The sequence below is a fragment of the Cygnus olor genome, chromosome 6 (assembly GCF_009769625.2).
Source record: "Cygnus olor isolate bCygOlo1 chromosome 6, bCygOlo1.pri.v2, whole genome shotgun sequence".
Classification (NCBI taxonomy): Eukaryota; Metazoa; Chordata; class Aves; order Anseriformes; family Anatidae; genus Cygnus; species Cygnus olor.
This window is the reverse complement of record NC_049174.1, coordinates 5463090-5484881: the sequence shown is the minus strand read 5'-3', so window position 1 is coordinate 5484881 and position 21792 is coordinate 5463090. Positions and strand designations below refer to the sequence as shown.

Genomic DNA, 21792 nt, shown 5'->3' with positions numbered 1-21792 from the left:
TTTCTTTCATGTGGCAGATAGCAGCAGAAGGTATCAACATGCACCAACACACTATCATGTTTCATCTCCACAAGACGTATTTCCCCACGAGCACACAGCAGTTCGGCACTCGAGTGCTCCGTGAGGGCGAGCAGCACAGCAAGCACTAGCTGGATCACATCCAGCTGCGGTCAGAGTGCGGGCAAGCTCCCCCAGCTCTCCTCTCTGGCAGCACGGCCTCGCTTCGCCCTCACACAGGCTGCGGGAGGCTGCCTGAGGGGATCTCCCCACTGCCCAAAATGGCGGCCACCCCTCAGCGGGCCGGGGCAGTTGGCACCTCCCCGCCTGGCGGTGCGCTGCCTGCCGGGACGCACCGGGCGCTGCCTTCCCAGGCTGCCCCGCGGCCCTGCCGCCTTCCGGTGCGGCCTCCCCGGCGGCGGCGGCGGCGGCGGCGGCGCTGTCCCAGGCGGGCCGCGCGTCCCGTCCCGTCCCTGCCTCCGCCTCCTTCCGCTCCCTGCCGCCTCCTTCCCTGCCCGCCCGCAGCGGCAGCTGAGCCGCTCCCTCTGCCCGCCATGCCCCCCAAGAAGCAGCAGCAGCCGGCGGGGGGCAGCAAGAAAGCGGACCAGAAGAAGAAGGAGAAGATTATCGAGGTGAGGCCGGCTCAGGCCCGCCGCCGGGCCCCGAGAGCGCCGCGTTTGGGGGAGGTTTGTGGGGCTGTCATGTTGCTGCCTGCCGCCCCCCGGTACCGCCTTCGGTTCCCAGCCGGGCGCGTTGTGCCCGGAGCTGCTCTGGCACCGAGGGGGCCCGGATAGGAGCGCTGTACTCAAGCCTCCCTATCCCCCCCGTCTCCGTGCTCCCCGAGCCCAGCCCTCCAGGGGGTGGGTTGGCGTTCCCCACCCCATCCGAAAGGCAGCTCTGGTTTTCTGCGTACAGCTTGATCTGTGTGCCCAAGGAGGCATCGTTCGCAAAATCTTTCATAGAGGCTAAATGCAAAATTACCTGCGGACTAACCGGTAGTATCTCGTATTCTGTTTAAATTTCTGCTGTTTGGTTCCTAGGTAAAACCAGACTTTTAAAAAAGCAATAGGGCTGTTTGTGTGTGTTATTAGTGTAGTCATGCAAATACAATCCAAAAAATTAAGCTGAGAGTAGAAGGGGAGAGTGGTTATGCAAAACTAAATGTTTGCCTGCATTTGTTGGCAAGACAGCTAGTGAGGCAGGAGGTGTGTGTAAAACAAGTGCTTTAAACCTAGTGTTGCAGAATATTGTTTGTGTGTTTTTCATTTGGAAACTTAAGATTAGACTCTGTTACTGTGGGCTTTGGTGTTTCTGATGTTCTTGCTGAGTCCAGCTATGTAGAAAAATTTTCCTTTCTACAAAAAAAAAAAAAAAAAAAAAAAAAAAAAACCTGTGGCTGAAAGGCAAAACACTTATATCATTGTTAATAATCACTGCGTTACCTGATTCTGATGAACAGAATACAGATACTGCATGTGACGTTTGCCACAGAAATCAAATGTGTGAATTTTGGTGTTTCTCCTAAATAAATTTGACACATTACAGAGCACTCAAACTAGTGTAAAGTAACAGAGGCCTAGCTGTAGTTGCTGTCAATAGGTGATACAATGTAAATGAAAACAGGGTCACTGGGGAACTGTTTCTTCTATGGTTTTCTTTTTGCAATACATTTCTTTATTGGTAGGATTTCCAAAGGTGTGTTTGAACTAAGCTAGTATCACTGGATGAACATCTGTTATTTGTTCCAGAGGGGGGGAAGCTATCAAATCAAAGGCACAGATAGATTTTAAATGTGGGTATTTCAGTTACAGAGAACAATTTCTGTTTCAGATACATATGTGAAATGGAGCCATCCTTTTTCTTTTAATGAAAACTTTAATAGGTTTGGTATAGAAACTTGTCTCTAGCAATAAAACTGAAGATGTGGAGGAAGAATTGGCTCAGGCAGTGTAAACAGCAGCTTATTGCATCGGAGTTTAGGATATACAGACACCTGTCTGGACTTGATGTGGGGGAAGCATTTAACTAAATCAGTACTGTTAGAAAATGAAATGCTTACAAAATACTGGGGAAAAAAGAGGAAAATGTTTAATGCGGTAGCGTTGACCTGCATGACATGAAGATCGAAGATTTATGTATGAATACTTGAAGAGGGAAATAGTAAGTGGTTTCAAGCAGATAGAAGGAAAAAACAGTGTTTATGACTATTCAGTTTTCTTTTTTTTTTTTCCAGATGTAGCTTGGGTTGTAACCAAAAAGATCTTGCCTATTTGTCTTGAGGAGTCTTAAAACACTGCGTGCAAACACTTGCAGTAATATTTGGACATGAGTGGGTCTGGGGAGAAAAACAATAGCTCACAAAGTAGCAGCATTTAGTACTGTCTTTGGAAAAGCAAATTTTAAAATTGTAGGAATGGGGAATACTGTCCATCTTGTTTCTTGGACTGGTCATGTTGCTAGATGAAATATTTGTGTTTAAATGACAACCTGAGAGGACTGGCAATGGTTTTGTTATGTTGGTGGGTTTTTTTTGGTAACAACTTAAATTTGTTCTAACAGTTGGTTAATCTTAAATAATTTGTGCTCATCTTTTGACTTTTAGGACAAAACCTTTGGCTTAAAGAACAAAAAAGGTGCAAAACAACAGAAATTTATCAAGGCTGTGACTCACCAGGTTAAATTTGGTCAGCAAAATCCACGCCAGGTAAGCATTGCATCTGTAACGCTTTTCCTACTGGGTAGTGAAATCATCTTTACTGTACGTATTGATTGTCACAGAACACTCGAGTAGAAAACAAGTTTAAATGTTACCTAATGTATTGTGACAAGCACAGATGTAACTAGTCATGTTTAAAACACCACCTTTTGACTAGTCTCTTTGCAAAGCTTGTCTGTCTTTACGCAGGTACTCACAGCTCAGCTAATACAGGCTATGAGTGTTTTTTTCTTTATGGAAAGAAAAAAAACAACACACTGAAGTGATGAGGGCATCTATACACGTAGTGTTCCAATATTAGCACTTTCGAGTTTAAGGCATACCTGAAAGTAATTGTAGCAAACTGACAATCAGCAAAAGTGCAGTTATGTATTCTTTCTTTCTCTTTTTTTGATTCTCACCTAATCTAAGAAATAGCAAACCATGAAAAATAAAAATAATTCGTATTAAATTGGGCATTGGGGTAAAGTTTGAAACAGTTACAGACTCTCGTGTGCTTGTTGTTCTACCCGTGGAAGTACTTACTATAATTTCAAGTGGAAACCAGTCTAACAATTACATGTCTGCTTGATAAACTGGTCAGAGAAACTGAAATTTGGAGCCACTGCCACTACTGCTTTGCTCTTGTTTTGTACCGTGAAGTAAAATGTGATGTGGCTGAGTTATAATGTTTTGCTTAGTCAGAAAGCACAGATTTCACAGAAATATTCTAATGGATGCAAGCCAGGTCTCGCTGCTACAGTGCTAGAGAAGTTAGCTGCTAGGTATTCATGCAGCTTCCTGTTATATGAATAAGCCTACAGAATAATGACTTTTGCGTCAGCTAACCTCGTGATGTCATGGTGCTAAATTCCTTACATAACATTAGGATAATCTAATAAATGTCAAATACAACTTTAAACTTGATGCTCATGTCATGACGTAAACTTCTTGAAGTGGTAAGGATTATTTGATGTCACTTTGAAAACATGGATGTTACTCAAGCAGTCCTTCTGAAATTTCTATCTCAAGTCCCTGAATCCTGTAGCAGTTACAACAATACTATATCAGTCAAAAATTATTATTAATTAATAATTAATATTATTAATGAGTCAAAAATAATTTGTTTTTCAAATACTCTTAGCTATTAACTGGTGAATTCTAATGTTAGAAGCTAGTTTCAGGACAGTTTATACCTGTCTCATCTTGTAAAATACTTTTCAGTATTTAAATCTGTCAAGATTTAAAAACCAAATCAACTCTCTTCATCTTTATGCTTCTGGAATCCTAGGGTGAATCAAAAGCTTTCTTGAACTCTGTTCTTTTTTTTTTTTAATCAGATCTTTTGTTTTGTACTTGTGTGTGGGCCTTCATGCTATGTAAAATAGGATTTGGGAATTTGCAGTAGAACAGTATTCAGTAAGTGGACTAAATAAACCAATTCTATAAACAGTTTGGCACTTTGTTACCAAATTGATCTTGAAAACAAAGCTTTTTAATATTACACTGTGTTTTACCAATAACGTACCCCAAATATTTGTTCAGTTGTGTTGGAGTCCCACTAGCTTCTCTTAAGGATGAGTCAAATCAGCTAATTGTGCTGTGTTTCTGATGTGTCCTTTTTCATCTGTCTTCATCCTTCTGTACCAGTCTGGTACTAGATACAAGCCTTTTCTGGCTTATCCAGAAAAGGGTAGGGCAGAGACAACTTTTTTGTGTTTTACACAAACCTTTCCTTTCCTAGATGAACTTGGTTTTTAGTCCTACCCCCCCGAGTACCTCTAAAACCTTAAATTAATAAAAATATGTTCTTGCTTAGAAATTACTGTGTATTGTTGAAACACTGATTTGTTGAGTTCATATAGGTTTAAACAAATAGTGTTCCAAAAGCAGTTGTCTACTTCTACAGACAAATACATGGATATGCTACTGGTATATGTGACAAGAATAAAATAGCACATGGGATACAAATGAGAAGAGAAGCTTTTTGCATGGATCTTGAAGTACCTGGACAGATTAGTTGCACTGCTAAAGCATCACAAAAGAGCAGCTAACTTTTCCTTTCCTCATTGTCCATCTTGCACTTGATTTTACTAGCTGGTAAAGGTGGAATAGAGGTAGCAGCATGCCATCCAGTAGTACCAGCATCTCAGACCTTTGACAGGTTCTGTTTGAAGTGTTTTGTGTTTGAAATGTCACTGCCACTAGATGGCGTTCCCAGTTCATAAAAGGGCAGGAGTTCTGAGAAATGAAGAAACAGGCTCTCTGTCTGCACTCCCCTCCCTTGCTAATTGAGAATGATTTGCTGTGCTATTTTAATTTACCATTCATATAAAGTGAGTAATGGCATTCTAATTTTCTATTAATAATTTCAAATTGGGGTCATTGTAGGCTGCTCAAACAGAAAGTGAAAAGAAATTAAAGAAAGAAGATAAGAAAAAAGAATTACAAGAATTAAATGAACTCTTCAAGCCCGTGGTTGCTGCACAGAAAATTAGCAAAGGTATGAGTAACTGAAACTTCCCTTATGTTCTGTTTTCACATGTTTACTTCAGGTAAAATAACCTGCTAAAAATGCCAGCTCACTGGCAAGTAGATAGGTCATTTCTTTCTTTATATAGTGTATGGAGTATTTTGTCTGTAACTGCTTGGCATTTTATTAGGAACTCCTGTGGGGTTACTGGATCTTTAGAATACTGAAGGCTATATTGATATTGACAGGAAAGCTGTAAATACTTGTCCAGTAGATATGTTTCTACTGCCTTTCATTTCTTACTTCCTGGTGGTCAAATAATTATGTCAGTGTGATGGTATTTACTTCAAAACTGTAGTTAGTGGTTGAATAGTTCATATTGTAACAACATGTTTATTTTGGAGGCCATGACCAGCCACCTGATTTCTTTATAAATTATAAAAGAAAATAAATGATCTGAACGGGTGTGGATTTGGTTAATATAATTTATTATAGCATGTTACTGATTATGTTACAGAAACGTTGACATTGAAAAGATGCTTTGACATGTATTAGAGGCAAAAACAGTTTGTTGTACAGGGAAGAATTTGCATGGAGTGATATCTACTATACGAATAGTTTGTTCAGGCACATGCTTCTACCATAGTTATTTAAATAGTCAAATGTCAGCTTTGAAATTCAGTGCAAATATCCCGCTGTATGAACTATAATGACACTTTTATCTTCTTGAAGGAAGGAAGGAGAGGTGATGAACTCCACATGAAATAACTTTAATGTTAAACAACGTGTTTTCATTCTATGCAGATCCTGAAGATGGAATCCTAGACATTATGTGTCAGAACTTTTAAGATGTAGCTTTTGCTCCAGATTAGTGTTTTGCTTATAAAAATTATTAAAATATGACAATTTTCTTCACCCAGGTGCTGATCCCAAATCTGTAGTTTGTGCTTTCTTCAAGCAAGGGCAGTGCACTAAAGGAGACAAGTGCAAGTTTTCTCATGATTTGTCTTTGGAAAGGAAGTGTGAAAAACGAAGTGTCTACATTGATGCAAGAGATGAAGACCTTGAAAAAGGTATATAATGCTTCTATAAAATGATAGATAAAAGATGGCTATTCTGATTTTGCATTGGATTTTTAAGATTAAACGAGTTGTGTTGTGTTATATGATCCTGAAGAACCTGGCTGAAGACCAAGGCAACCCGTACTGCTGTTTGAAAGGAAGAACAGTGAAACATGATTTTAAAAACTGTCTCGGAAGTATTTTTTTAGAAGATATTTTGAAAAAGTATTACATAACGGTCTTGGATGGTGTATTTTAAACTCTGTTATGTGAAGTGTTATGTTATACAAGTAGCAGTTTGTATGGTGTTTGATCTTTATTGTAGTTGCTAATTTTGTGTAAGTTCTCCAAAATGCGAGTGCATAAGGAGCAAGTGTAATGAGCAACCATAGCTGACAGAACTGTTTCTAGTGTTTGCCAGTTGTATGCGGTTTTTAAATTCAAGATGCTTGCGATTTTTTTCTGAGTTTTCATTTCCTTTTCCCAAATCATTTGCTGGCAAAGTACTCTGGCTTTTACTTTGCCTTAGCAAGGGTTAGGGATCTTATATTAAAATAAATTATTCTGGTTTTCCACAACAGATCAGGTCTCTGACCCTATGCAAATTCTAGCTTCTGTCTTCCTACATGAGTGTGATTGGATCCTGTAGATGCTACTGTCCTACTGTTGCTATTAATAATCTTGCTTCTTTTGATGGCACGTTTTTTTAACACTGAAAATTTGGTATGATCCCTTTAAATCCTTAAGTTATGTTGTCTGTTCTTCTGGACATTAGCGTCCAGCCTTCTCTTTTATTCCGTCATCTTGTTCTTCTCTCCCCTTTTCTATTCCAGGTAATGTACAAAGGGAATGACATGTTTCTTAGTCTTTAACTGAAACACACTTTATGCATGTCAAAAGACAAGCTTCTAAGGTTTTTGAGGAAAAGGTCTTGTGAGCATCATAGGAAAGTCTGACAAGTTCACTACAGAAGTCTGAATTTATTTCCCATTCTGTAGATTAACTAAAATGTAAGAATTACTTATTAAAGCTGTTATTCAGGAGAAAAGCAACAGGACAGTGCTACTTAGTGTTTGTCACATTTGTGAAATGACCTGTTGTCTTATTCTAGATACAATGGATAACTGGGATGAGAAGAAGCTAGAAGAGGTGGTGAACAAGAAGCATGGTGAGGCGGAAAAGAAAAAACCCAAAACTCAAATAGTATGTCTTTTTGTCCTTTTTTTTCATTGAGTTGTAGTATGTGTTATTTAGCAGCAGAGAAAAGCTAGTTCAGTCATTTGTAGTTCCTGATCTCTGACTTGAAGAGTATTCTTTAGTTTGTGCACTAAATGGTATGATACCTTTCTGTTGTTCTTTGGAACTACTTCACCTTATTTTCAATACCAAATAATTACATATTCTATTGATTCTTCCTACATTTGCAAAAATTAAACTTTGGTGTTTGTGTTACGAATTGCTTGTGAAAAGTTCCAGAATGGTCTATCTTTACCTCAGGATCATGAGCTGGAACATGTAACATCTGAGGCTGGTTACATTTATTTTGATTAAAAGTACACTGGTGTTGGTGGGCTGGAATAGAAAGACTGTTAGCATGCTTTTACATGTGCTGCTCGGTTTACAAAGTACCCAGTTGCCAGTCTTCTGAGTCATCCTGTCTTTCTGAGATTGATTGATAACAAGGGAAAAAAGCCATTGGAATACCTGATTAGTTTTAGATAATTACCTGCACTTCCTTTGTCTACCCTTTTTAATAGCAGTGCATTTCACATGTTTCTTATCTTCAGTTTTGAGCACACATGGCTGATTTACTGTACTTATGTAGTAGCTATACTAGTATAAACGGGGATGAAAAGAGAATGCAGTGCTAGTGACCTTTGTTTTATGCAGGTCTGCAAATATTTTCTTGATGCTATTGAAAACAACAAATATGGATGGTTTTGGGTCTGTCCGGGTGGCGGAGACAATTGTATGTATCGCCATGCGCTCCCTCCAGGTTTTGTATTAAAAAAAGACAAAAAGAAGGAGGAAAAGCAAGATGAAATTTCCTTAGAAGATCTAATAGAAAAAGAGGTAAAGTTGTCAACAAGGTACCTGTTGGTGGTGTTTGTTTTCATTATACTGAAAAGAAGATAAAATTTAAATAACTTCCTAATGAATAATTGAAAAGTATAAAATGGTTTTATAGGCTCTGTGGGCTAGGGTGAGGGACACGTAGCAATTAACTCATGTTTTTTATTTCAGTAAGTAATTTTCTAAATTAGGTCTGAATATTTACTGTTAGGGTGGATATCCCTAATTCTGTTTTAGGGGCTTTCTCTTTCTTGCTATTTCTCTTTTTATCTGTTACAACTGCTTCTATGGGCCTTCCTCATCCCCAGTTCACTGCTTTCTTGGTTGTCACATAACTCAGTCATGCGGAAGCAACACTAAGAACAGTGCCTCCTAAAGACGTTTCAGCTCTGCTTCTGGCACTGTTGCCTGTCAGTGTCAGTTTGAGGAGAACCTAAACTAATGCCGTTGGTTTCTTTCCTCTTACACTTTTCGTGTTAACTTTCATGTCAACTCATCTCACTAACTGGAAAATCGTGCGTGGAGTCAAACTTTATGTTGATGGGGCATGTTTAACAGTGGTAAGAGTGCAGAAGGAATTAGAAAGAAATGTTTTTAATTAGATTCTGGAAAAGAGTAATTAAATCTTTAATTTGATATATAGCCCTTGGAAACAATTTCTACCATTAATCAGTCTTTTTACTTGACAGCGTGCTGCCTTAGGACCAAATGTTACCAAAATCACTTTAGAGTGTTTCATTGCATGGAAGAGAAGAAAAAGACAAGAAAAAATTGATAAGGCTGAGCAAGATATGGAAAGGAGGAAAGCAGACTTTAAAGCTGGCAAAGCATTGGTGGTACGTTCTACACTTCAATTCTTAATATAAGAAGAAAGAGTAAATGAGTTTTGCATTAAGGTAGCTGCCTTGGAATTGTTTTGTTTTTTTCTTTCATTTTCCTTAATGGCAGTTAGAATTCTGTGAAGTGATAAATTAAATTTCTTTCTGTTAATAGATTAGTGGACGCGAAGTGTTTGAGTTCCGACCGGAGTTGGTTGATGCAGACGATGAAGAAGCAGATGATACCCGCTATACTCAAGGAACAGGAGAAGATGATGAGGTAAAGAACACTGGTAACTCAAATAATATTTCAAGTTACAATATTGCAATTTACATGCAAGCTTTGTAAGTTTTTTTGGAGAGCTTAGTAAAACTTAATTTGAGAGTGCAACTCTTCCAGCATATTAACTGCACTGTGTTCATAATTGAACACTGCTACAGAATATATTTTCTCAGTTCTGGTGTCAAAAGGAAGATGAAAAAATATGTAGAAAAACCACTGAAATTAGAATTTCTGTGGAAGCGTCATTTATAGAGAGCATCTTGGTGTACTTTTCAGGTGGAAGATCCCGTGTGCATAAATGATGTAGATTTGAGCCTGTATGTCCCGAAGGCTGTCGATGAGACTGGTATTACTGTGGCTAGTCCTGAGCGATTCAGCACATACACTTCAATAGAAAGAGATGGTAAGTTCATTATTTAGGCGTCACTTTTAAGGGAATGAGTTGTTAAATGCTTCCCAAAAAGCAGGTAGAAATGAGTTCTTGATTCTCCAAAAAGCATCATTTGTTATTTTATTTAATTAAAAAAATATGATCATGGCGTTTGTCATTACTAAAGGTACTGCTTCTAGCAAATGCTATACACTTCACATTTTTCTGAAATTCAACTTTAAATAAAAGGTAGTGTGTTTAGCCACTTTAAGAAAATCCATGCAACACCTGTTTATTTGGGCAATTCCCCCTTCTTTTCATATTTAGTAAACAACCAAATGAATAATATCAAAAAAATCCAAGCTTCTCTTAATATTTTTCTATCTATCTTAGATTAACTTGTAATTTCTTCAAGTAAAGACTTTATCTGTCTGCACTTGTGGAATGCATACCCCAATTTTTAAGGTTAACCTGAGTCTTCAAAGTGCAGATGTTGAATTGCGAGTAACTCATTGTTTCACCCAGTTACAGAAATAGTAGTTAGTATTTGAGTTTGTTTTTTTCAACCTGTTCTAATTAATGATCCAAGCCTGTGTATTAATTGGATACATGCAGTTTAGCCTTATAGAAGTTCACATATGTAAATTGAAACCATATAAAGAAGTGATGATTTCAAAAATTTCAGAGCCTCTTTAGTAGGATTGTGAACGAGTGATTAAGAAATTTTTGACATTGACATGTGTAAAATCAATATTTTTGTTATTTTCAGATAATAAATTAAGTGAAGCTTCTGGCGGTGAGATAAACAGCAGTGAGCAAAACAATTTAGAGGAAGATAATGATGGAGATGGGGAGTTGGAAAATGGAGTAATTGATGCAGTTCCAGTTGATGAAAATCTTTTTACTGGCGAGGACTTGGATGAACTAGAAGAAGAACTAAACACTCTTGATTTAGAAGAATGAATTAAAAAGCTCAGGTGCAGATTAAAATCTATGTGACAAAGTGAAAACTGACTACATTTTTTTCTCCCTTTTGAATAGAATTCTTAAACAGGATGTTTATCGTTACCCAGCTGATTCTGATGGGCACGTGATATACCAGGAGTATTTTCTTTCAATCTCATCTACTCCAATCTTGACTATGATCACAGTAAAATATTCAGAGTAATTCGTAATTACCTGACAGCTGAATTTGCAGAAAATTAGATGGTATATTTCAACTGAAAGTAGGAAGTGTAACTGCTTTGCCAGTGTGCAAGTGTAAGTGGGCATGTTGATACCAGGTACAGTATGAAATCAAAGGGAACGTTCTTTACCAGAACTTCATTTTTAATAGCGATTGTATTGATTTAGAAACTGCCTGAAGTATTTTTAGGCAGTATACTAATGGAGCTGATGCAGATTATGCTTCTTGAAGTTCTGATTAGCTTTACTTGATCAGCTGGATGCTGAGGATACAGATTGTGAACTGATATATCATACAGTACAGCGATACGGTGCCCTCCGTTTAAAATGTTTTAAACTTTCCCACCGCCTTTTGCCAACAAAACTGTAAATAAAAATTATCAACTTTAAAAGACCCGTGTTGATTTTTCTCTCTTAAGTGAGGGTATGACAGCAAACTGTTAACTTCATTTTTTAATACACTGATAAACACTTTATCTCCAGTCCTGATACAGTAATGCAGATGTTGGCTTAAGTTAAATCAGTGCTAATTGCAATTAGATTTTTTTCTACACATTGTGCAGCCTGTAAAATTGAGCAAACTTACAGATTTAAAAAGTGACTTTTTTTTCCCTCCTCCTGTTCTGCTCTCCTACCTATCCATTAACAGTTTTAATACACCATACGACACTTGCTGCAGTTTCCGGCTCATGCTTTCCTCGCTGTGTTTGTATGTTAGTTAAGACTGGGAGCTCTGCAGAGCAGCAGGGAGGTTATGGTCTAACAAATGCCTGTCAGATCATTGGTGTTCTATAAATAACACCAAATTGTGCAGTAATAACGCTCACCTCAAAGTGGAGCAGTGGATTTCATTGTGTACCCTGCAGGGGGCAGTTATTCAGGTTTAAATAAGTCAATATGCCCTTTGAAAATTTATCAAAACCTTACCATAAGGACTTTCCTGTAGCAGTGCTTTTTCAGGGGGGCCATAGGTTATGCCTCATTGCCATGGTACTAAGTGTGTATAACAGTACTGCGGTTCTAATGATACTGTTTATAGCAATGTTTTTCTAAAGTTTTCAAGTTACTTCCTAAAGACTGTTAAGGTTCATGGCATTGTTAGTGAGCTTACTTGAACCGCTTTTGAGTGGTAATACTAGCTTTAATGGTTATTTTTGACACTGCTGAATCAACTCTTATTAATGCTATTTCGAAAATAGCTGATTTTTTTTGCCCTTTTGGGGATCTTTGTGGATTTTTTTTCTTACAGGAACAAGAAGCAGTGTTTAGGAAGCAGAGACCTACTGAAATTGATTTGTAACTGTAAGTGTTTAAGGAGAAGCTGCAATATCAGATAATAAACATTTATTTCTGGAGAATTTTCTCCTGTGGCCATAAGTAAAGTGTTGAGAGATTATTGTATTACACTGGCCAGCGACAGGATACCTGGATATCAGGACACTTAGAATGCAATTCATATTTGAATGTATGATGCATAATTTTTCAGAGTTGTATATTTTAAATGGGAATAAAAGTAATTTAATCATTATTAAGGACAAAAATGATTTTTGTCTTGGAGGCTGGTATTTTGTGTGTAATAGTGATTTCTGTTATGCTGATCTGTTTCACTGATCTAAAAATCTTAGGTCTTCACAACTGTGTTAAACATTAGGACAGTGGCCTTCTATACTATTTAAATACGCTGAATATCCATGAGTTGAAGAAAAAGTTACTTTCATGGGCAGGAGGTATTTCATGTTAATATTTCTTACTGGACGACATTCCTCAACTGTTTTTTATGAAGGGGCGGGGGGAGGTGTTAATATTGATAAACTTTGGATTAAGTAGTGGTACTTTTTGTGGTGATTCAGTACTGTAAATATTAGATTTTCATTTCACAAATAGATTATATAGAAAGAACTTGCACATACAAATTAGTGTATTTTATGAATACTTTTGCAATTCTTTAGTCAGATGCGTAGAATGAGTGTGGAAGTATAAATCAGACATCTTGAATGCTGATTTCAAGCTATTTCGTAATGTTTGTGCCTTAAGGAGAAAAAAAAATCACCCAACTATAATAAGCTACGCAAACTGAAATATTTTTATACTTGTTTTTCTTGCAAAAACCATACTTGGAAGCTTCATGAGCAGTATTTGTTGTTCCATGTGTTGCTTTGGAATAACTTGCTGAAACTCTAGGGGTGACTGACTAAAGCAAAAATCTGACAAGGTTAGATCTTTGTTTACCTCACAGTGAAATTATTACAGCCCTAAGTTGAGAGAATGAAATTGCTCATATGTAAATATATCTCATATATATATTCACCTAAATATCTCAGGAGAAATACCCCCTGAATAACATCAAAAAGAGTAAGATCACTGGAAAACTGAGACCTGGGAAGGCCAAAGGAATAGCAAGAAACTTTTAACAGCATTGGTACTGTATCAGACAGGGAGACTGCTTATCGCTCCAAAAAGCAGGCACATGGACTAGAAAGAGACAAGAACAGGGCGAGCCCATACACTTCTCAGCAGTCATACATAGTCTCCTTTTTCTGTCTAGACCATTTCCTCAACCCAGTTGTACTTTGTGTCCCTCAGTGGCTTTCTGTTTACAGTATGTGCCTTCTTCTCCCCCTTGAATCTCTATACATATTTCGCATCTCTTAGAATGCCAACAGCTCTCTTCTACGTCTTGTTTGGAACATGACTCGTATTAGCTTGTGTTGTTAGTTCTCTTGGGGAAAATGCTTGGCGGAAACAATATCCTATGTCTTGCTTTGTTTTGACTTGATGCCAAGCAGAGTAAGTGGATATTTAATTAAAAAAAAAAAAAAAAAAGGTAGTTTCTGGTATATTTCAGTTTTGAAGAACACAAACTCCTACTGAGTTTCCAAGCTAGCAACATTTTTTTTTTAAACAGAATTAGAAACTCTACCTCTTTATGGTGCTCAAGTTTTTGCTACGAATGGGCCTTAATCAGCAAAATCCTTAATGAAGTAAATAGTCTTTGCTCCTGGTTATGTACCGGATGTGTTTTATGTATCTATAATCCCATTAAGTGCTTTTTGTAGTGATATCTGCAAATCACCTTTCTCTTTTCCTGCATGCTGGTATTAGAGACTTAGAAGTGACCTTGGCTTAGTTCTGTCACTTCTATTTTTTTGCCTTTCAATAGATGCTCTGTCTTTTTACAGAGAGTGGGTGTTGCTGGTGTTAGCAGTAAGGCCAAGATGTTTTATTCATTTATGATGTTATAGCCCTAATATTTGAACACAATGGGTTCCTTCATAGCACGCTATTAAAATGAATGGTGAAAATAATCACTCCTTTCGATTATAAGTACCAGCATTCCATTTGTTTAGTGAAAGGGACTTCAGTAATCTTTATTTTACGTTTGTGATTGAAAACTCTTCAGCAGTGTAATACACTTGAGAAAGGTTGGCATGCAAGTGTACTCAATCAGACTTAAAAGTATGAGATGAGCTCCTAAATTCGAGGAAGATAGAATGGAAAACCAAGTATTACAACTAGCCTTTTAGAAACTGTTAAATTGCTATAAAAACACACGGGAAGATGCAAAACATTCCTGAAGGGCAAAGATGAGCAAATTGTTCTAGTACAAAGTTGACAAGGCAAAATCATAATCTTTGTACCGTAAGCCATGAGGGAAATCTGTTCTACCAATGCTACATCACTGGACCTGTGTTGGAATGAAACTGTATTGTCTGTGTGTGATAGCTTTTTAGAGCATTTTTTGTAGTTGTAAAACCAGTTGAAAACCAGCTAAAGTCTGACCCCTAATAAAAAGTAACAGGTTTGCTGTTCCAGGAGACTTCTGGTCCTGTTCATGTTTGATCTCCATTTCTGCTTAATTCCTTAGTTTACATCCTGACCCTGGGGCTGTCACTGTTGTGCTCTGGATGCTGCATTTAAAGAATGTCTCTAGGACATTACTGTATTTGGGTGTCTACAAGATAATACAAGTCTGTCATAAACTCTCTATCAGTTTTCTACTAATCCTGGAAAAGTTTAATGTTTCAAGTACTTTAGGTGTCATGGTTAGGGAACAGTAGACTTAAAATAATTTTTTTTAAATGGTGATTTCATATCCACTTACAGTTCCATGGTTTCAACTTAATGCTTCCTTAAAGTCTCAGGCACAAATGAGATAATAGTGACATTTCTAGACAGGAAACTTTTAATCTGCCCTATTCATCACCTTCTTTTGCGTCTTCTCTTCCTTCCACCAGAGGCTTTGCTAACTGACCTCTCTTGGTGGGACTGCTGTGCGAGCCAGCTGGCTGTGTTAGAGCAGGCGGCATCCGAGGCTCCGCAGTGCCCAGCGGTGTTCTCTCCTGGGGCAGCTCCGGGGCTTGGTTTACAAGCGGAGAGAGGGGTCAGAGGGGACACAGCAAAGATGTGATCTTGGTAAACATGTCAGATGAGTCAAAGCGATGAGAGAGAATAAGCTATAAGGGATCGAAAGGAGTTGATTTAGCCATGGTTACCTCACTTTTGTCACCTTTTTTCTTGACTAGGAAGTTAGTGGGTGTCGAAAACTGTGCTTTGAGTCAGTAGTATCACCCCTACGGTGGTCTCTTCAATCTTCTTGCTGTCAATACAGAAAGTCTGGATTCTATAAATAGCAATTTTACGTTTTATGTTCCCCAGTGTCTTCCACACAGGAAACATCAAGTTAGTTTGACAGAATATTTGCTATAAATAGATGGATGCACATTCTTTGCACGTATGGGAAGCAGGAAGAAGTGAAACAAGAACCCATACATGGTAAAAAAGGAAAAATCTTTTAAATGTGCTCTTTATTCTTTACAGCATAGAAGTGTCTGCATATTCTATTACTAAGAACTTGTCAGCCGTAACGGGCAGACTTCTTGTGATAGAAGCAGAAAGAAAATTTCCATTCCAGAAATTCTTTCATCAGCAGTACCCAGCTAGGAGCCTATTGGAACAAAATCCTCGCTATTGCAGGTTAATGTATTCAAAGCAAACAGTAGCAACTTAAAAGAAAATAAAAATAAATGCTAGAATCCCTAGAGACTTGATTCTGTTATCTGTTATTTTTAGCTTTATTCTTTTACTTAAATATGCTTTTTTCCCTCTAACTCAGCATGCAGTCACCAGTATGTTTTGTAAACAATGAGATCCTTTGGTTTAATATTAATTCCAGACAGGACAATATTTCTTGGGTATAGATGATCAAAGTACAATGGTTTTTGGAGTGAGACTGAGTGTGGGTTCTTGGTTTGCTTTGGGAGAAGGGTGATTTTGTTGTTTGGGTTCACTTTGGATAGGAAAGAGGAGGAAGTTTGAGCTCTGAGGCATTGTGTAAGATGATAAAATATTTTCTGAAGTCTAGAGGCTAGAGCTGATGGTTGAGCTGCATTATCATGCCTGGGTTCAAACACTTAACACTCTTTTTGAGAGAGAGGGAAATATCTTTTTCTTGATCAGTTTATCTTAGTGCTATCTTTTAGTGCTTTTGTATTTGAGTGTAAAAGAATATTCAGGAAAAAAAAAAAACAATTTAATTGGAGCATTTCTGAAGTATTACCCTGTCATAATACATCTTTCCGTATCAGCTAGAAAGGAACTCAGCACTAATTTCTCTGCTGCCTTTCAAACAATTTGTTCTGTATGTTAATATTTTGCTATATACTCCTTCAACACATGCAGAACATGAAGTCATTGCTAAGCACTGAGAAGTCTGAAGATATTTTTTTTCCCTCATTGCTAACTAAGGAATTCTTCAGAGGTTTTAAAGTTGGTTTTGTTCCAAATCCTTTGGCAAGAATGTGGAAGTGCCCGTGAAGTACAGAAGCACTAGAGGACCGATGGTTCAAGACAAGATGTGGCATTATGTTTCTGGAAGAGTTAATGCAGAAGCAAAAATGGCCACTCTTTGGGATAGAGCTTTATTAAATTACTTCAAAAATGCATGACAAAAAATAATGAAATGTGTGAAAAATTCTCTAGAACTAGGAAATAGGAAGAAAAAGTTGTACATAAACTGTCGCACTTTTACTAAATATAAGATTATGTACACTAATGACAGGAATGGCAATATCTCTATAACAGGAAGCAGTGACCTCCGGTACTTCTGTATAACCAGAGGCAGGCAAGAATGTCAGAAAACTAGAAAATGCCTTGTCTTCTGGAAATTCTCCATAATTGGAAATTTAAGAGAAAGTGACCTGTCTTCTGCGCCTACAGATCAGGGCTGCTGGGAAGTGCTCTGTTTCTCTGTGCTCCTAGCAGAAGACAGTTTCAAAAGTATTTCTGCCAGATATAGTCACTTTCTAAGTAGAAACTGAGTGTAGGTTCTAGTAATGTGTTCTATACTTTGTTTTGTTTTGTTTTGTTTTTTTCTGGCTGATAGTTGTATTTTGTAAATGTAAAGAAGTACAGTAAAATTAATGAGATATACTGTGCAATTTACGTTTTCTGGAAAGAAAAAAGCAGCTACAAAAAAAAATGGAGGAGAGCGTGATGAAAAGATGGTAGAGATTACTGTTTATTTATATGAGTGTAATATTAGCACTCTTGTGCCTGCTGCTTACTTACCAGCTCCGCAGGATCAAAACAGAAGGGGGGATGTGGGAGAAGTGCAGTTGTGATCTGATAACGGTATCGGCCCATACAGGAGCTGTCACGGTGGCAGCACCTAGTACACGGAGGCCAAGCTTCATCATGCAGCGAGCTACATAAATGCAATGTGACTACAGCCCTTTGACAGGGGCAGGAGAAGCAGGAATACAGAAACATCCTCTATATGTAATATGCATGTTCCACACAGGATGATAGAGCAAAGAAAGCCTGCGACTTCAATATTTCTGCTTGTCTGTTCTCTTTTTGTTCTCTTTTTCTGCTCTAGAAGTAGAAAGCCAACTTTGTTAAACTCTCTAGAGAAGAAAATTCTCCTCGTCCCCTTCTGGAAAGCATCGCTGGGACCCACCCCGGTGGAAGAGGTGAGAGAGCCTCATCTTTGCTACGTGGCTTAGCTGAAGGTGCCGCACTGATGCTGAAGGTCCCTGGCTTTCCCTGTGCTCCTATCCCTGAATGCTGGGGGGCTGTATTTAACTTGGTTTGTCCCTGCTACATCTCAGACATGCACAGATATCATAAAGACATTTTCACTGAGTTTGCATAAAGAAAATTGTACAGAAGGGTGGATTTTTCCCTACCAGTTCGTACATTATTACATTACTTCCTGTTGATCCTTTTCTCTAGAGTAAAAATGCTGTTTAAAAATATATTCAAATCTTTGGGGGTGTTAGAGAGCAACATCAGGGTAAGTTGAGTTTGCTGGATCTGCGGAAGTGCTCTGTAAAACAAAAACTGCAAAAGAAATGCTATTTACAATGCTTATTTTTGTCAGACAGAAGAAATATTAATCCCTTTGTAAATGAAGTAGAGCTCTCTCTGAATTTGGTGGTATGAAATCCCACCGTATAAAAGGTCCTGGTGAGTAACCAGCATTCTGTGAAACACAACAGGGGCTTGGAGGAGCCATTGACTAACACTGAGGTAATATTGTTATCAGTGCTGAACACGAGAAGAAAAAAAAAACTGGTACGACTCACTTCCTTTCTATCTGGAAGATTTCAACTTCTCTGTTGAGAGTCATTCACCAGCTAGATGCTGCTTTTACAAACATGGTTATACCCTCATTGGCCCAAAGAAAAATCTTCCTTAAAGCCTCTGGCTAAGTACAGCTTTTGCGTCCTCACTGAGTGAGGTTTTGCTGATCTGGTGCATTGCTGGTGGGACTGAAGCAACTCCAGATTGCAACATCCTGAAGTGGTGTTGTTGTGCTCCTCACCCTGCAGTGCTTTTGTGCTTGGCAGGTTTCATGGCATTTCGAGAAAACCAATGTTCATGTGAATATTAGATAAAAACAGAAATCCAAGGCACCAAATGCCCAAAATGAAATAACAAAGACAGTCCATCATTTTGTCAAGTTTGGCTTGCTTTCTGCTGTTTGGTTAGAAACTGAGTTACTTCTTAAAGCTCTCTTCAGGAAATTTAAGCCAGTCTGAGTTGGAGTGGCTGGATGGCACAAGAGCAAAGCATGTGCAGAAACTCTCCCCTGGTTGAAGGTTTTTCTGGGTGCCTTATAGAGGTATATATGAACAAATTGGTGGTAATCCTTTCTGTGCTCCAGACGTTAATACTACTCCTACTGTAAAGCAGTGGATTGACTAAGAGGCTGAAGCTTAACGCTTATGTGCAGGACATGAAATCAATAAAAAATCATTACAGTTGGAAAAGACCTCCAAGATCATCTGGTCCAACTGTCACCATACTACCAGTGTCACCCACTAAACCCTGTCCCTAAGCACCACATCCAACCTTTCCTTGAACGCCCCCAGGAATGGTGACTCCACCACCTCTCTGAGCAACCCATTCCAAGGTCTGACTGCTCTTTCTGAGGAGAATTTTCTCCTAATTTCCAACCTAAACCTCCCCTGGTGCAACTTGAGGCCATTCCCTCTAGTCCTCTCACTAGTTACCTGTGAGAAGAGGCCGACTCCCAGCTCCCCAGAGCTTCCTTTCAGGTAGTTGTAGAGAGCAATAAGGTCTCCCCTGAGCCTCCTCTTCTCCAGACTAAACAGCCCCAGTGCCCTCAGCCACTCCTCACAGGACTTGCGTTCCAGGCCTTCACCAGCTTCGTAGCCCTTCTCTAGGCACACTCCAGGGCCTCGATATCCTTCTTGTACTGAGGGCCGTTGGCCTTCTTGGCCACAAAATTATTTTGCGGGGTAGACCAGGGGAGGTGTCACATCTTGCCAAGTCTTTTGAGGTGGCTTTTAAGCCACCTTTGTGGCTTGCACATTGATCATTTCTACCGAATTATAAGACTTTTTCCATTTCTTGCTGGTGACTGTAATGTCATGAGGTGGAAAGATAGCATTGAAAAGGAAAAAAATTCTGGTATACTCTGTCCATATTGCAGACTAAAGACTAAGGAATAATTTTTTAAAAAGGTGCCTGTCCTCCAAAAATGTCTTGCATCCAGCAAAGATTTATTCAGCTGTGCTAACAGACTGTTGCATATGTAAAAGCTAACTAATAAGATCAGCAGCTTGCTGCCTCTGTTCTTCTGCCCATTTCTTAGTGGTTAATTTTCACCACTGAATATCTTTAGTAGACTGCATATCAAAAACTAGAGATACCAGGAGAGTAAACAGAGACGCATATAATTCATGTGCTTGCATTGTGTGATACGATCCCAGTAGCTGTTGTTTATCTACGTGTTACTCACACTGAAAATGAGACAAGCTATCAAGGAAAATCACATCCTCAATGAAAGGGTGGTTCCTGCTCTAAATTAATAACGAAGTCCGCGTGGGGCTGTCATTCCGCTGTCTGCGATTCTGTCAGACATCGTAACTCAGTGCACACAACAGCATCGCTCGCCCCATCTGGCCTGCAGCAGGAAATGCTTTCCTTAGCATAGGGTGAGATAGGCTCGGAGTGGAAGTGCAGTCCCCAGCCCGTGTGTGTGGTGTGTAGGGGCAGGGCAGGGGACGAGGTGGCTGGATGTGGCCCCAACCCCGCTCCCAGGCTGATAGCGGGTGGCTGGTGCTTCCCGACCCCGCTGGCAGGCAGCTGTCCTCTTGAGAGGAAGCTGTCCCAAGACGATATCCCCGGGGATGTGTCAGCACCGCTGGCATGGCACCATGGAATCAGGCTCTGGCCCTTCACTTAGCAGCCCTTAGGAGGCTGAAATTTACCAAGCAGCTCTAATACCCTAACAGTAGCCTATCCTTCACTGCCTGTGTAATGTCAAAGCATGTGATCAAGTAGAGGAAACAAACCCACCTGTTGCCTGAGCTACTGACACACACACAGTACTCTTCACTTCTTTGGTTTGTTACCATGTGCATTTGGGAACTCTTTAGCCCATGGGAAGCTGTGATCGAGTCTGTGGTGTAACGGCTGTGAGAGGCTCGCCAACAAGCACGCAACTTATGTTGGCAATGATTTTTACCTATGAAGAGCCAACAAAGTCAGTAAAATTAGCCACGAGTATCAAGTCTGGGTTTAGGAACTCTCCAGTCTGGCTTGGTGGTGAGAGCCCAGGGCTGGAATGCGGGGTTACCTGGGGCTCCTCCTGGCTGCGCCAAGCACTCACTGGGCAAACCCTGAGATGTGTTCATGCTGCATCTGTCTAGCTGCTGGATGCTACTGCAGGCAGGGATGTTGTGAGAACGAGCACATGGAAATGTTCCTTTTTCTTCTTTGTAGTCCATAAGATTGCTGAAAAACAAAGGTAAAGAAAAAAAGGCCAGGTTTTGGGAGCAGCGTGTATTGTTTGCTGTGTTACAGTGAGGTAGCCGTGTGCTGGGGCTTCAGCATGACTAAGCCTGGTGGGGAGAAGGCGTTAAGTCACATAATGTTTGTAACACAGAAACACCTGAATCAAGCAGAAATCACAGCCCCCCTTCGGTGAAAACCATCCCCCCCTGCTGCTCCCTCTCCTTCCCATAAAATCGGTAACTTTTCTGTTACACACCCTTTTTCTCTCAGTTTATCCCATTTCCTGGTGGCTTTGACCTTATTACCCACCCTGCGTGCCGAGCAGCAGTACCCAGCCCCGTTGGGGCCAGCAGGGCTGAACCCCCATAACCCCCCGTAGCCCCCCCCATAAGCCCCCTATAGCCCCCTCATAGCCCCCCTATAACCCCCCATACTCCCCTATGGACCCCCCGTGCCCCCATACCCCGAGGGGCCGGGCGTTGACGGGGCGGGGCTATTCGTGGCCCCGCCCCTCATGTGGGCCCCTCCCCGCCGCCAGGAGGAAGGGGAACTGGGCGCCCGGCCCCGCCCC

General features: G+C 39.7%; 1 protein-coding gene across 2 annotated transcripts; it reads left to right on the top strand.

The window, feature by feature from the left end:
- Window positions 1-377: 377 nt before the first annotated feature.
- Window positions 378-12480, top strand: ZC3H15 (zinc finger CCCH-type containing 15). Of its 2 annotated transcripts, XM_040561598.1 has the most exons (11): window positions 386-629; window positions 2600-2701; window positions 5084-5195; window positions 6086-6238; window positions 7338-7429; window positions 8117-8299; window positions 8989-9135; window positions 9293-9397; window positions 9677-9803; window positions 10540-10747; window positions 12205-12480. In XM_040561598.1, the coding sequence occupies exons 1-10, from the start codon at window positions 552-554 to the stop codon at window positions 10731-10733; spliced, it is 1293 nt and encodes a 430-aa protein (XP_040417532.1). In that variant the 5' UTR covers window positions 386-551; the 3' UTR covers window positions 10734-10747; window positions 12205-12480. The 2 variants fall into 2 exon arrangements, with proteins under 2 accessions (XP_040417530.1, XP_040417532.1); XM_040561596.1 differs by lacking the exon at window positions 12205-12480 and having other exon boundaries at window positions 378-629; window positions 10540-11340.
- The last annotated feature ends 9312 nt before the right edge of the window (window positions 12481-21792 follow it).